Below are 13,920 nucleotides of genomic sequence, written 5' to 3'. Positions count from 1 at the left end.
CTGGCCTACAGTGCTGAACCCTACATTGTTGCTCCCCACCCCCACAATCTTTTGTCTACAGCGTGCAAGCCATCTGAAGCAAGGACTATGTCTGAAGTTCCTGGCACACTCCCAAGTGCTGTGAAATAATAATAATAAACTCTTGGAAGAGGAAGGTCTTAGGGTGTGAGATTTTTCTTATTTTGAAAACAGACAATCCACAACGATTGTCTTTTCTCTTTGTACTTTATCAATTGGCAGAGGCCAGCACAAATGTTATCCAGATGCCCTTCAACATGAAACAAACATCTAGGTGAAGAAGCTCTGCTACTGCTGAGGACGGCTGGGGCACTAACTCCTTTAGACATCCCTAGAACTTGTCTTCTTCCCACACACCACCAAACCCCCACTCCCCAAAAGATAAAGCTACACACAATTATAAAGGAGGGAAAAGGGTTTCTTCTGAAGCCAGAGAGCGAATAGAGGCCTGAACCGCCAATGACATGGCCACACCAAGCCCTCTTATTCACTGCCCCTTATCCAATTGGTACACTATTCCTTGTGTTAATTATTTTAGGGCAGTCAATTTTACCCTGTCCCCTAATTTTAACTGTTGAAATTTTTGTATTGACAAAATGTAAGTGCCAGGTACAAGATGTCTGGGAGAAGCTGGAAGTTTTGAAATGGTGGAAGGTGTGACTGGGCTTCTGGCACCAAGGAGCCAGTTAAAGCATGCTTTTCTTTCCTGCTCCCTTTTGACCAAGGATGACTTAGAAGTGTAGGGGCAGAGGGGCTGGTTTCTTCATTCTTCACCTCCACAGTTTGACAGCTGCCCCACTGCAACCTGCTTCAATATCGAACCATCAAAAATAGGCATGGCTTGCTTGATGTTTCTTCCAGGATGAGAGGAGTGAAATAGCCAGTGTGGATATTTTAAGTTATTACAGTTCAGGGTGAATCCCCTACTGAGATAAATGTGACAGTTCACTTATCTAGGCTATCGTTTCAGACCATCTGCATTCTTAGGGATTCTCTACATGAGGAAATTAATCCATATTACAATAGGATGTTATTTAAAGGGGAATCGTCGTTTTTCATGATTAACTTCCTATGTGGATGATCTTATTCTGGAATAAGAATGCCTTATTCCAAATTAGCTTAATCCATTTTGGAAGTGCATTAAGAAGATCTGAAAGAAGGCATTCTTATTCCATACTAAGAACATTCATACAGAGAGCGAATTGGGTAGAATTAATCGGGAATGACTTCCCATGTAGACAAACCCCTTAAGCAGGCATTGTTGCATTGACTACACTCCATTGACATTCCAGAGGTTTTCTTTAAAAATTGTCAAATTTTTTAAAATTTAAACATTTAGTTCCTGGAGCATAATTATGTAGGAATTTTAAAATTTGCAGTTATGGAACAATTAAATGGAGCCACAATCATTATACATGGGGCCTCAGTCTGAATGGTGCCAAACAGACGGTTAAGAACATAAGAAAGGCCGTACCGGGTCAGACCAAAGGTCCATCTAGCCCAGTATCTGTCTACTGACAGTGGCCAATGCCAGGTGCCCCTGAGGGAGTGAACCTAACAGGCAATGATCAAGTGATCTCTCTCCTGCCATCCATCTCCATCCTCTGACGAACAGAGGCTAGGGACACCATTCTTACCCATCCTGGCTAATAGCCATTTATAGACTTAGCCACCATGAATTTATCCAGTCCCCTTTTAAACATTGTTATAGTCCTAGCCTTCACAACCTCCTCAGGTAAGGAGTTCCACAAGTTGACTGTGCGCTGCGTGAAGAAGAACTTCCTTTTATTTGTTTTAAACCTGCTGCCTATTAATTTCATTTGGTGACCCCTAGTTCTTGTATTATGGAAATAAGTAAATAACTTTTCCTTATCCACTTTCTCAACATCACTCATGATTTTATATACCTCTATCATGTCCCCCCTTAGTCTCCTCTTTTCCAAACTGAAGAGTCCTAGCCTCTTTAATCTTTCCTCATATGGGACCCTCTCTAAACCCCTAATCATTTTAGTTGCTCTTTTCTGAACCTTTTCTAGTGCTAGAATATCTTTTTTGAGGTAAGGAGACCACATCTGTACACAGTATTCGAGATGTGGGCGTACCATGGATTTATATAAGGGCAATAATATATTCTCAGTCTTATTCTCTATCCCCTTTTTAATGATTCCTAACATCCTGTTTCCTTTTTTGACTGCCTCTGCACACTGCGTGGACATCTTCAGAGAACTATCCACGATAACTCAAAGATCTTTTTCCTGACTCGTTGTAGCTAAATTAGCCCCCATCATGTTGTATGTATAGTTGGGTTATTTTTTCCAATGTGCATTACTTTACATTTATCCACATTAAATTTCATTTGCCATTTTGTTGCCCAATCACTTAGTTTTGTGAGATTTTTGAAGTTCTTCACAATCTGCTTTGGTCTTAACTATCTTGAGTAGTTTAGTGTCATCTGCAAACTTTGCCACCTCACTGTTTACCCCTTTCTCCAGATCATTTATGAATAAATTGAATAGGATTGGTCCTAGGACTGACCCTTGGGGAACACCACTAGTTACCCCTCTCCATTCTGAGAATTTACCATTAATTCCTACCCTTTGTTCCCTGTCCTTTAACCAGTTCTCAATCCATGAAAGGACCTTTCCTTTTATCCCATGACAGCTTAATTTCAATACAAAACATTACCTTTCCCCAAATCAAATGAGAACTTGTCTTTCCTGTCCAGGCTAGAGTCAAACTTTGTGCCATCCAGAAGCCATCCTGTATAATGGACAGTCACTTTATCACCTATCATGGGAGACTCTGTCCCAGTTCCTTCCGTTTTGATAACCTGAAAAAGAAATGCTGAGTAAGTGATACTGAGCTGGATACAAAAAAAATACAGTTTGGATAAGTCACATAACTCTGCCATGTGTGTAACACTAGGCAGACCTAAACTACCCTAAGAGGTAACACTTTGTTCTTTAGATTAGAAATTAGGGAAAACAGCTCTCAGCTTCCTTGTATTTATACAGATTTCCTGGACAATGCCAACTGGGGAGATTACTACTATTAATGTGTTCTATTCACCCTAAAATACTGCCTGGCTACAATAAGCTATTCTTGCATTTGAACCATTTTGGGTTGGTAGGTGTACTTTTTGCTCTGAAAGAGGAAGAACATTTTTGAAGCTTTTAATCTAAGAGTCAGGCATCCAAATATGCATTAGCCATCTAGATTTAGGAGCTTAACTACAGGCACTAGGTTTGAAAATTGCAGCCTTTAAAAATGCACTAACTGTCTGAAAGGACTCAAGTGAAAATATCAGGTTTCCATGGAGGTTTTTTTTTTAAATGGTAACTGTAAATCCAGCTACAGGATTTACCCATCACAAAATGGGGAAGTTTAGGAGAGAAAGTTTTAGCACAACACTGGGGATTATTTTGGCAGGGAGAGAAAGGTGGTTATCCCAATTTTTCCCAATTTCATGAATGAGTGAGATTAAGTTTCTCTCCTCTCTACTGAGAGGAAATCACTGACATACTCATGGAAATATTTTTATCCCAACATTGACTAAACTACTGTTAAATATGTTAGCAAAGAGTTGCTTACATAATTGCTTCACAGCATAATGCCTCTTTAGAAAAGGGACACTCCATCAGCTAAGTTTTCATTCCCCAGACTTTAAAGGGACATCACCCAAAATTAGGAAGTGCCAAAATTAAGGTAATCCACAAAACCTTAATTCTGTTTCCTTGTGCATATGCTTTATAGCTGTCAACCACAGAGGTAGAACTTTGTACTAAAACGTACGTGCAGTGAATGAGAAAGAAGCCCTGCCTCTTTCTGTGTGAGGACATGTTCTAACATTAGATGGGGAGTTAGGACTCTTGGGTTCTATTCCCAAATCCAAGTGTTACCTAGTTGGGGACAGAGTTAAAGCTCTTAGGTTACATAGTACTCATTCATCCGTGGACTCACAGCACTTTGTAAAGGTGTGGGGGGTGGGGGGAGAGAATAGCCCCAGTTTACAGACAACATATCTAAGTACACAGATTTGGCATATTCCTTCCAAGAAGCACTGCCACTTGGGCTCAATTCCCAGCTTGACAAGCAGTAACCTCCTGCAACCTCGTTGAGCCTCAGCTACCCCATCTGTAACATGGGAAACATTACTTGCCTTCCTCCTAAGGTACGAGGCTTTACCCAGTAATAGGAACCAGGAAGGTCCGCAAGTAGAGGAGACAGAACTACAACTAGTCCAGCACATCAACTTGGCCAAAGGGTATTTGGGAAGAATGGAACAATCCATTTTGCTTGTGTTCCAGCTGTATCTGGAGAGCTACAGGAGGTTCAGAGGAGACAGGTGCCTGTGCAGTGCAGCCTGGCAAAACCCAAAATGCCAACAGTTGTGCAAACTCATCTGCCCATGTGCTAATGAAGACTGTCCCGAGAGCTTATAAATCAGGACAGATTTTCATTGGAACAGTAGGAGACAGGACTATCTTCCACCCCAATTTTGACTTCCTTCTTCAAACTACTGGGAGACGACGACTCTCAAAAACACCGCCCCCCGCCCCCCCCAAAACCCCCTAAAAAAAAGTACACCGCATGCCCCTCCTACCAGCTTCATTCTTGAAAAGGACTGAACTGTAGCACCTAAGGTAGAGCACAAGCACAGAAAGTTTGAGTTTGACAGACTTATCAGCAATTGAAACAGAGTGTTATAATAATGGAAAGCCACCAGGGCCAGCTGTAACAGAAAAAAAATCCCCTACTTGTGTAGATTTATATAGGGAGAGGAGCCCAAAGGCTAAATACAACCCGTCAGCCACTACATGATGGCCAATAGCTGCCATCCCTCCCACCCAATCTGAGAGTTGCTTTAAAAAAAATTGCTGATGAACTAAGACAAACAACTTCATGACATCTGTCAAGGAAGACAGACATTCAAGCCAACTGCTATGACTGTAGACCTCTATTTTTGGTTTTAGATAAGTATTTTTACATGGAAATAAAAGCATAGACTTTGGGTCTTGGAAAATTACCAAAGTAGCCCTTGGTGTCACCAATTGTATGCCACCTGCTGCTTTAGATTTCAGAATTTGTGTGTTGTTTTTTTTTTTTTAAGTAAAAAATAATTTAAAAAAAAATCCAGAGCTGAATTGTCAGGAGTGGTTATTGGTGCCAATCTGAGACCTCCTTGAAGGTGGGGTCACTCTCAGAAAGTGCTGGGCACCCACTCTGAAGAGTCAAGTTCCTTTAAGACGTCTCAGCTTGGGCACTAAAAAAAAAAAAAAAAAAAAAAAAAGAGAGAGAGCCGTGCCTGACCTTGGACCACTTATGTGTGGTTTACCTTTTGTGCTTCATTCAGTTTGGATGATAGCAAGTTTCACCTGCAATACTGACAGTGTTTTCAATTTCCTAATCTGAATGAAATGTTTACACTTCCCTTCCAAGAGAATCTCAGTTTTTCCATTCATAATATGATCATGCTCCCTATGCTCTCATTTTTAGGTTAATTTTATTTATTGAAAAGCCCAAGTGCAGGGCTCAAACTCAAGGCCAGATGCTGCCTCCAGTAACCAAGGTACAGCCATTGGGTCTGATTGTAATCTAACACAGCTGAGAAACGGGAGCAACCGCACTGAAATCTAGGGAGCTATATCACTGACAAATGGCAGTATGAGAGATCAGTCAGGCTCACTGATTTCAGTGGGGTTATGCCATACAAATTGCCAGTCTGCAGAATCTGGACAGGTCTCCAAGACCGAGAAAATCCTATTGTTTCATCTCTCTCAGTTCTGCTGCTCCTAAGTCAATACACAAAAGCCCCTTGACTAATTATTAGAGCCTCTCAATGCTATAATTCTGTAGTAGCTCAAGAACAGAGGCAGACCACAGTGCTCTTTGTGCTAGTTCACCTTGCCAGCTAGCCCATGATCCCTACCAAGTGTATTTGCATTAGGGCGAGTACAGACTGACTCCCCTCACACCCTGGAGACAAAGTCAGGGGTGACTTTACAGGAGTGCCTGGGCCTGGTGCTCCAACTCCATTACACTGGTTTCATGCCAGCATAACTCCATGGACTTCTACTGATGTAAGAGAGCCCCTTGTGTGTGTGTCTCTCTCTAAATTAAATCTCCCTGAGAAACTGTTGGATGGACTTCATGTCTCCCTCACCCCTTGTTGTGGCATGGATGCCATGACTCTTCTGTTCACTGTCTTTGCATCTCTCCTTTTCCTCTCAGTTCTTTCCCCACCACCACTCCCTTCTGGTCCTGTTTCACTCCCTGGAAAGCTTCATGCTGCTTGGGGTGTGGACAAAAGGTACTGTTCTTGAGCCATGGCCTTGTATTAAGGTTGGATCAGCAGGCTACTTCCTGAGTCCATAGCCTGTACCCGAGAGCTGCTCATGTGGTCAGCTGTACCTTGCACCATCCTTCACAGGAACAGAGAGGGAAAGTATGTGGCTTGCTGCTTTGCCCACAGCAGCGTGTTAAGTGGTGATGCAGCATCCCTCAGGTGCACTCCTCTGCTCAGCACCCCACGCCCTCCTGGCAAGAGAACACTTTGACAGTCTTGTTAAAGTCAAAGTCCTATTTTCCTACCCTTCCTTCTTTCCCTAACCCCACCTCCAGTGTAGGATTTTATGGTTTGTGAAATAATAGTCATCCAAATCCATCACATCTCAAAATCTTAACAGGCATCATGCACTGGGGGGGTTAAAGGATACAGCAAGCCGCACAGCTCAGATAACTATGAAGTGGCTGCATTTTAGCCATCCCCATATACACTATGTAAACTTCAAATAAGCCATGCAAGTGTCTGCAGTTTCCCTGACACATGAATGAATCCCCCTCCCCCTGTTAAAAAGCCTGTGTACGGGCCTGATTCTGCCCTTGTTTCCATGACTAGAACACTTCGAGGACAGACTTGATCCCCTAGGTAGTCCAGGATTTTGTTTTAAGAAAAGAAATCCATGTCAGCTCTGGTCTAGGAAAGCAGGCTAAAAGTCTACTGGTTTTCACTATAGAGAGGCCAGGGGCTAAGAGATCAATGCTCTTTTAGTGCAAATACACTAGTTACACGATAGACCCAAGGAAATCCACCCAGCTCAAAGGGAGGGTGGACAACGTCTTTCATTCCATATAGTCTTTATTGGTGCAGTGTCTGGGTGCCTTGACTGACCAGCATGCTCACATTTCAACAAAACTAACCAGGATCATCAGAACAGACTTTTGAAAGGGACTCTGCAGTGGTGCTGGGAATCACAGAATATCAGGGTTGGAAGGGACCTCAGGTCATCTAGTCCCACCCACTACTCAAAGCAGGACTAATTCCCAGATAGACTTTTGCCCCCGATGATCCCTAAATGGCCCCCTCAAGGACTGAACTCACAACCCTTGGTTTAGTAGGCCAATGCTCAAACCACTGAGCTAGCCCTCTCCCATCCTGCTACCATAATAGTGGGAGCAGATAAAAAGTACTTTCTTGTGGGCAGGACTGCGGGGGAAGAGAGAGACTGCAGTAATTTGCAGGAAAACACTAAACCTCTCACCAGTTTACCACATAAAAAATTGCAGCTGAATTCCATTTATATTAACAGCAGACTGGTTTTTGTGTTGCTGGGTTTTTTTGTTAAGTAGCATGGGGGAATCTCTCTCTCCTGTGGGACTTGAGGAATCTAAGGGTTTTGTGGGCGAGAGTGGGATAAAAATGCAAGAAACAATAATGAGCAGGTGAGTGGGATTAAAAAAAATAGTCCTGTGCAGGGCTCCACTCTGCAGTCTAGGTGGAGAAAGTGGAGAAGCAATACCTAACAAATGAATAAATAAGAAAGCTAGCTACACAGGGTTTGCAAATTTGGAGAGTAAGAGAATTCAGACTTCTGCCATTCTGGGTAGAGTGATCAGAGGCATCGCTGCAGTCAGTCTGGCAATAAGCCATGCCTCTTAATGCAAGGGCACAGGGACTTGGCCCGGCTGAGAGCTGCATCTGCAGCTTGCCAACAGCCCACAGGCCGCATCTAATCTGCGCAACATTTGATATATAGCAGCCGCCCCTCCCTTTTTTTGTTTGTTTGTTTAAAGCAGGGAGGTGACTACAGGTCCAAGCATGCGGGGTTCCATCTTTGTCTGGGGGGCGGCCATTCACATCAAGATGGAGCATCCCCTTCTGGGACCTTTAGGGTCAGAGTCTCAACTGCTGTAAATCAGCAGAGCGCTCTGCATTTCTGCGGAACCACCTCAACTGCACCGGCTACAGACGTAGCCGGCAGTCTCCACGGGATGCATTTGGCTCCCGTGGGCGCGCCTGGGCCCCTATCACTTGTAACATGTCACTCCAGCAGCCTCTCGGTCTCCAGGCAAGGCTGCTGCCGGGACCATTTGATGCACTCACTGTATTGGGCGCGTGGGGAGGAGGGGAGCTCAGGAGCCCGCTGCTGCACCTTGCTGCGCCCCGGAGCCCGCGGGCTGCAGACACGCACGTGGCCGCGCGCTGCGGGGGGACGGAGCGAGGAGAGAGGCGCATATTTAACCGCGGGGGCTGTGAAAGCCTCGGACGCGGCGCGCTGGTAGCCTGGTTACCGCCCAGCCGCTGGCGAAGCGGCGCTGGGGCAGCGTTCACACGGCAGCCGGGCCCCGAGTTCTGGCCCGGGGCGGGGGCAAGGCGCGGGCTGCTGCCAGGTGCGTCCCGCCCGGGCGGGCCCCAGCGCTGCCCCCCCGCCGTGCACCGGCCCCCGCCTTACCTTGAGCACCCCCCCGTCGCTCTTGGGGGTGATGTCCGCGCCCTCCACGGGAGCCCCCACCGGCGTCCACACCTCCGCAGTCATGGCGCGGCGCGCGGCGCAGCAGCAGGGGCCGGCGCGCGGCGCGGCTGCACGGGGCGCTGGGCTGGGCGCGGCGCAGGAGCTGGGAGCAGCGGCGCGGCAGCGAGAGGAGGCGGGACTGAGAAGTTTCTAGAGGGACAGCAGGGTCTTCTAGTTAAAGGCAGGGGAGGGCCGGGGGCCGGGTCTAAAGTTCGCGCCGCACAAGCGCACGAAAAGCAACTGTTACAAATCCTAGGGGCGGGTGGCGCGGTCCGTGAGCCGAGAAGAGCGGAGGCGGGTGTGTGCACTGCATGCAGGGTCCCCAGAGAGTCCTCCCTGTTATTAAAAATCACAGCCTGCACAGTGACACTGGATTTATGGCTTATTACAACATCCGTAGTAACCCACTAACAGCCCTCCCCCCAGCTGCTTCCTCCCTGGACACATCTTAACAGGCCATTTCACCGTGAACGGTCCCTTGAAATGTGTTAAGTGCTTATGCTAAACAATCTGTTCCACCTAGTACTTAGCAGTGACACTTGGACTACATTTCCCAGACCTGAAGAAGAGCTCTGTGTAAGCATGAAAGCTGCTCTCTCTCACCAACAGAATTTAGTCCAATGAAAGATATTATCTGACCCACATTGTCTCTCTTACTTAAGCCAGTCATTCTCGATTGCAATAGGTGTCTGCTGGGCAGTTCTTTATAAATTTCACACTCCTGTCTGTCTGTGCGTCTGTCCAGTTAAGAGGCTTCTGCCTGAAAGTGAAAAGCATTACAAGTGATCCAGGGTAGCAGAAGCCAATTAAATTATTTCAATCCTTTTTTCCGCCCTTTTTTCTTTGCAGGGAAGAGGAGGTGGTATCCTGGAATATTGCATTTTAAAATCGCTTTAAGTATATTAATCATATATTATATCGCACTTTCCATCCATGCATCTCAAAGTACTTTAAAAAGGAGGAGCCATATGATAATGCATTGCTAAGCATTTTAAGTGTAGTAGATAAGCCCTAAGTTTCTTCCAGATCTAGTTGTCTTAACTTTAACATTATTTTCATGATTTGACTACTTCAGTAACTCAGCCAGAGGTTATGGATCTATTACAGGAGTGGGTGGATGAGGTTCTGTGGCCTGCAATGTGCAGGAGGTCAGACTAGATGATCACCATGGTCCCTTCTGGCCTTAAAGTCTATGATCATTTTACAGATAGACAAACAGGCATAGAGACAAGATGTAATGTGCCCATTGGGGTCACAGAGTGAGAAAATGGCACAGCCAGGACTAGAACTCAGGTCTCTGACTTTTCTGTCTGGTGCTCTCTCTGAAAATGGTGACTTTAAAATAAAACAAAGAAAAACAATAAATGCAAACACTCTCATAGCAACATTGACCCTCCCTCTTAAAAGGCATGTTTGCTAGCCAGACTTCTGTTTTTGCAGGCACAATTTTGCAACTGTAGTGAATTGTGCCTACTGTTTTTGACTGCCTTTTCCTGGCAATTCATTGTGGGGTAAAATTTTACATGCAATTTATTGCAGTTTTGCCCCCACAAAATGTAATGCCTTGTTTTGAAGTAAATATACACAATAGCTGCAGTATGGCATAGTTAACTTCTGATCTCATGTGCACTGGTGCAAATGAGGAGTAAGTAATTATATTGACCTCCTCAGTGGAGTTACTTTGAATTTGCACTGATGTACAAGCGATCAGTATTCGGGTCAGTATTCTTGGGATACCCAGAATACCTGATTTCATGTTCACTTTTAATTCTTACAATTACATTCATGTAGCGTTTGTTTGCCTTTTTCTTGTCCTACCCAGCAACTTTACAATTTCTCCTGTCCGCTGCACGTTTTGTGCCCCCTCTGTTGCACACAGCACGAAGCTGCCGGCATGTTCCCGAGGTTTCTTGCACTTTCTCTTCCCATTTTCTCTCACACTTTTCAGACATTCCCTAAGTGTGTGGGGGCCTGGGGCGGGGTTGGCTCTGCAGCGCCCTCCCGGGTAGGCAGTGCCCTCTGCTGTCACTTCCTGGTGTGTGCAGCAGACATGCGGAGAACGTTGCCCTGCCTCCCGCCAGGCCCACTGGCGTGGTGTGAAATCCCTGCATCCGGATCCCCGTGGCAGCCGACTCCAATGGCAACGCAGCGCCCTGACACCAGCTTCGTCAGTCCCCAGGAGTCAGTTCTCCTGCTGTGATTCGTTCTCAGTAAAGCGCTGCCTCACAAGTGACACCTGCTGCAAATAGCAGGCATTATGGCAAGGCAACGCACGTACAGTCACACAGCCCTGCAATCCCGGGGAATGCAAAGAGAAACAGCTTTTGTTTGGGAACATTTTCTTTTTTGCTTCTTCATCCTGTTTGGCTCTCACAGGGTGGATGGGCACCTCATGAAAGAGATTGACAGCCGGCTAGATTGCCTTACATGAGTGTTTTCACTAATCTCCTCTTCTATGTGCTAAACCCTAAAAGGAGCGGCGGGGCGGGACGGGGGGGGGGGGAGGGGAAGGTAACCTTAGAGTAACCCCAGGGTGTCTTTTCCCTTAGTTTATGGGTGGAGTCTGCAAACCCGAAGTCTGTGAAAGAACACGCCTAGCCAAACAAACACACAGCTATGATATTATTTGAGGGGGAAGGAGTAAAGTTGTGGCTTCTGGGTGGTACCTAATCAGTATTTTCTTTCTTCCTAGAATCTTTTAACTCTGTATTTCCCTGGTGGTATACTCTGTCTTTCCTTCTTTCATTCACTGTGGTTTGACTGCATCTGGGAATTGCATTTCAGCAGGATGAATGTTTGTATTGCACTCTTAGACAAATGCTCCTTCAGTAAAGGACTTCCACTGACACCATGTGATACTTGACTGCTCTCCTTTGACAGTTGCTAGGTTTGCCTTTGATTCACAATCTGGCTTATTGCAGCAGTAGTGCTCTTACAGCTAGAAGGGAATTGATGTATTGTGGGATGAGCATGATCCCAGTAGTTTTCTCTCCACCCCACCCCCATTCCCTGTGCTAGAAACATTTTACAAATCATAAAGTTGTCCTCCCCACAAACTTTATAATTTTTCAATATAACATTGCACATTATTCATACACATATATTTAGAGTATTTGTAATGTTCCAAAAATGATCCCAAAATATAATGACAATATTTCTATGTCACAACTTATATCATTCATATGAATTATAATGTCACAGGAAACACACGATGGGACTGGTTTAGCCTTTTGCAAGAAGCAACACTTCCCCAACTGCCCCCACCTTTTCTGCCCTCCCTGCTGTTCCAAGGATTCTCCTCTGCCTGGAACCTAGCAGCTGCTATTCCAAGAGAAGTCCTGGAGTGGAGTGTGTTGTTGTGCATGAGCAGTGTGCATTAGGAGAGTGCTGCCAAGGCTCAGCTGCAGCAGGGATGGCAAAGGCTCCACTCCTCCTGTAGTCACATTGTGCTGCTGCTGTGTCTGGAGATTGTGCTGCTGCTGTGTCTGGAGCAGCCCTCAAAATTATAGGAATGGAGAAGCGTCTCATGTTATCGTGAAAGCTCCCCCTGCAGGATCCAAAATCCAGTGACTTGTGATTAATTCACAAGAGTTGGTACTACTGAATTTGTGTGTGCTCAGAAAGGGCAATTCAAATATTACCAAAACCTGATACACCTCTACCCCGATATAACGCGGTCGTGGGGAGCCAAAAATCCCTAGCGCATTATACGTGAAACGCCGTTATATCGGGAAAGCAGTGGCAGGGCTGCAGCGGTGATTTAAAGAGCCCGGGGTTCCGGCTGCGGGGAGCCCCAGGCCCTTTAAATCGCCGGCGGAGCCCCGCTGCTGCAGCCCCAGGGTAGCGGTGGCAGGGCTCGAGCGGTGATTTAAAGGGCCCGGGGCTCCCTGCAGCAGCTGGAGCCCCGGACCTTTAAAGCGCAGCCGGAGCCCCCGCTGCTACTGCGCTATATGCAAACCTGTGTTATCTTGGGTTGTGTTACAGCGAGGTAGAGATGTACTGCAAAACAACTTAAGGGTGGTCTAAACTTTAGACTGTAAACTTTGTACCCGGGGGGAGAGAACATTAGGGGCTCAGGCTACCTGCAGAAATGGCACCAATTTAACTAACTTAGGTTGACATGCTAGAAGTGAGAATTTAGGAAAGGTAGAAATTAAGAAGAGGAGAGGAGCTTGGTGAAAGAGTGCTGTCTGGCTGTTCCAGACATAGGGAATGTCATGGAAAAAAGCATGGAAGCAAGACTGCAAGAAGCTGGTGTCATTGGCATAGTGAAAGGGATGACCAGAGAGACACAAATAGAGACAAAGGCCATGATGCTCATTTACACATGTTTAAGACCTGTTTATACTGCCAGAATATTATAAAGGAGCCTTCCTGTAAAAAAGAGATCCAGGCCCACTGTAAAAGATATAGCTCAGAAATGATTGATATAGGTCCTCAAAGACAAGAAGTATGCAAGGCAAAGGCAGCCAGTGGAAGTATTCAAAGAGGGCAGATGACTTGAACAGAATTCTGGGTGAGAACGAGGAGTTTGGCAGCTGATTTTGGACAGACTGGAAGAGGAGCAAGGTAATACCAGAGAGGACAAGTGTGCAGTAGTCAAAGTGGCACACATGAGTATAAACGGGCTATGACTAGACTGAGGTTGGAAATGAGAAGTCTTCTAACCATCCAAGGAGTGAGCTTCTGGAACAGCCTCCCAACAGGAGCTGTGGGGGCAGAAAACCTAACTAGTTTTAAGAAGGAGCCTGACAAGTTTATGAAGGGGATTATATGGTGGGATTGTCTATGATAACAGGGGACGGGACTCACTGACCCAGGAAGATTCTTCCAGTTCTATGTCTAAAGTGGAAGAGGACTAGGGTGTGGGGAACTGCTATAACCACTGGAAAAGTGAGGAAGGAGCAGACAATAAAGACAGTGTTTCAAAAGATCAAATACATTTTGAAATACTTTGGCCTATTACAGTACAAAATCCAGTAAACATGAAGGAAACTACATTTGAATTATGCATCATTTTTGTTTCAAGCATTTTTCTTTATATTGAATTGCACTTTGCACAACTTTTTCCTGTCCTGCACCCTTTGAAGTCAATGGCAAAGCATCAGTC

General features: G+C 45.6%; 1 protein-coding gene across 1 annotated transcript in view; it reads right to left on the bottom strand.

The window, feature by feature from the left end:
- The window catches only part of FKBP4 (FKBP prolyl isomerase 4), a 28,714-nt gene extending 19,787 nt beyond the window's left edge, over nt 1-8,927 (bottom strand). Inside the window, exons 1-2 of the mRNA XM_039519973.1 lie at nt 8,751-8,927; nt 2,704-2,848 (exon numbers count right to left, since the gene is read on the bottom strand). Coding sequence (XP_039375907.1) covers nt 2,704-2,848; nt 8,751-8,834 — 229 coding nt within the window. The 5' untranslated portion in view covers nt 8,835-8,927. The remainder of the gene's footprint in view (nt 1-2,703; nt 2,849-8,750) is intronic.
- Between the last annotated feature and the right edge of the window lie 4,993 nt (nt 8,928-13,920).

Source organism: Mauremys reevesii, linkage group 1 (genome assembly GCF_016161935.1).
Source record: "Mauremys reevesii isolate NIE-2019 linkage group 1, ASM1616193v1, whole genome shotgun sequence".
Taxonomy (NCBI): domain Eukaryota; kingdom Metazoa; phylum Chordata; order Testudines; family Geoemydidae; genus Mauremys; species Mauremys reevesii.
Note: the sequence above shows the minus strand (reverse complement) of the source record. Positions and strands in the feature narration are given on the sequence as shown.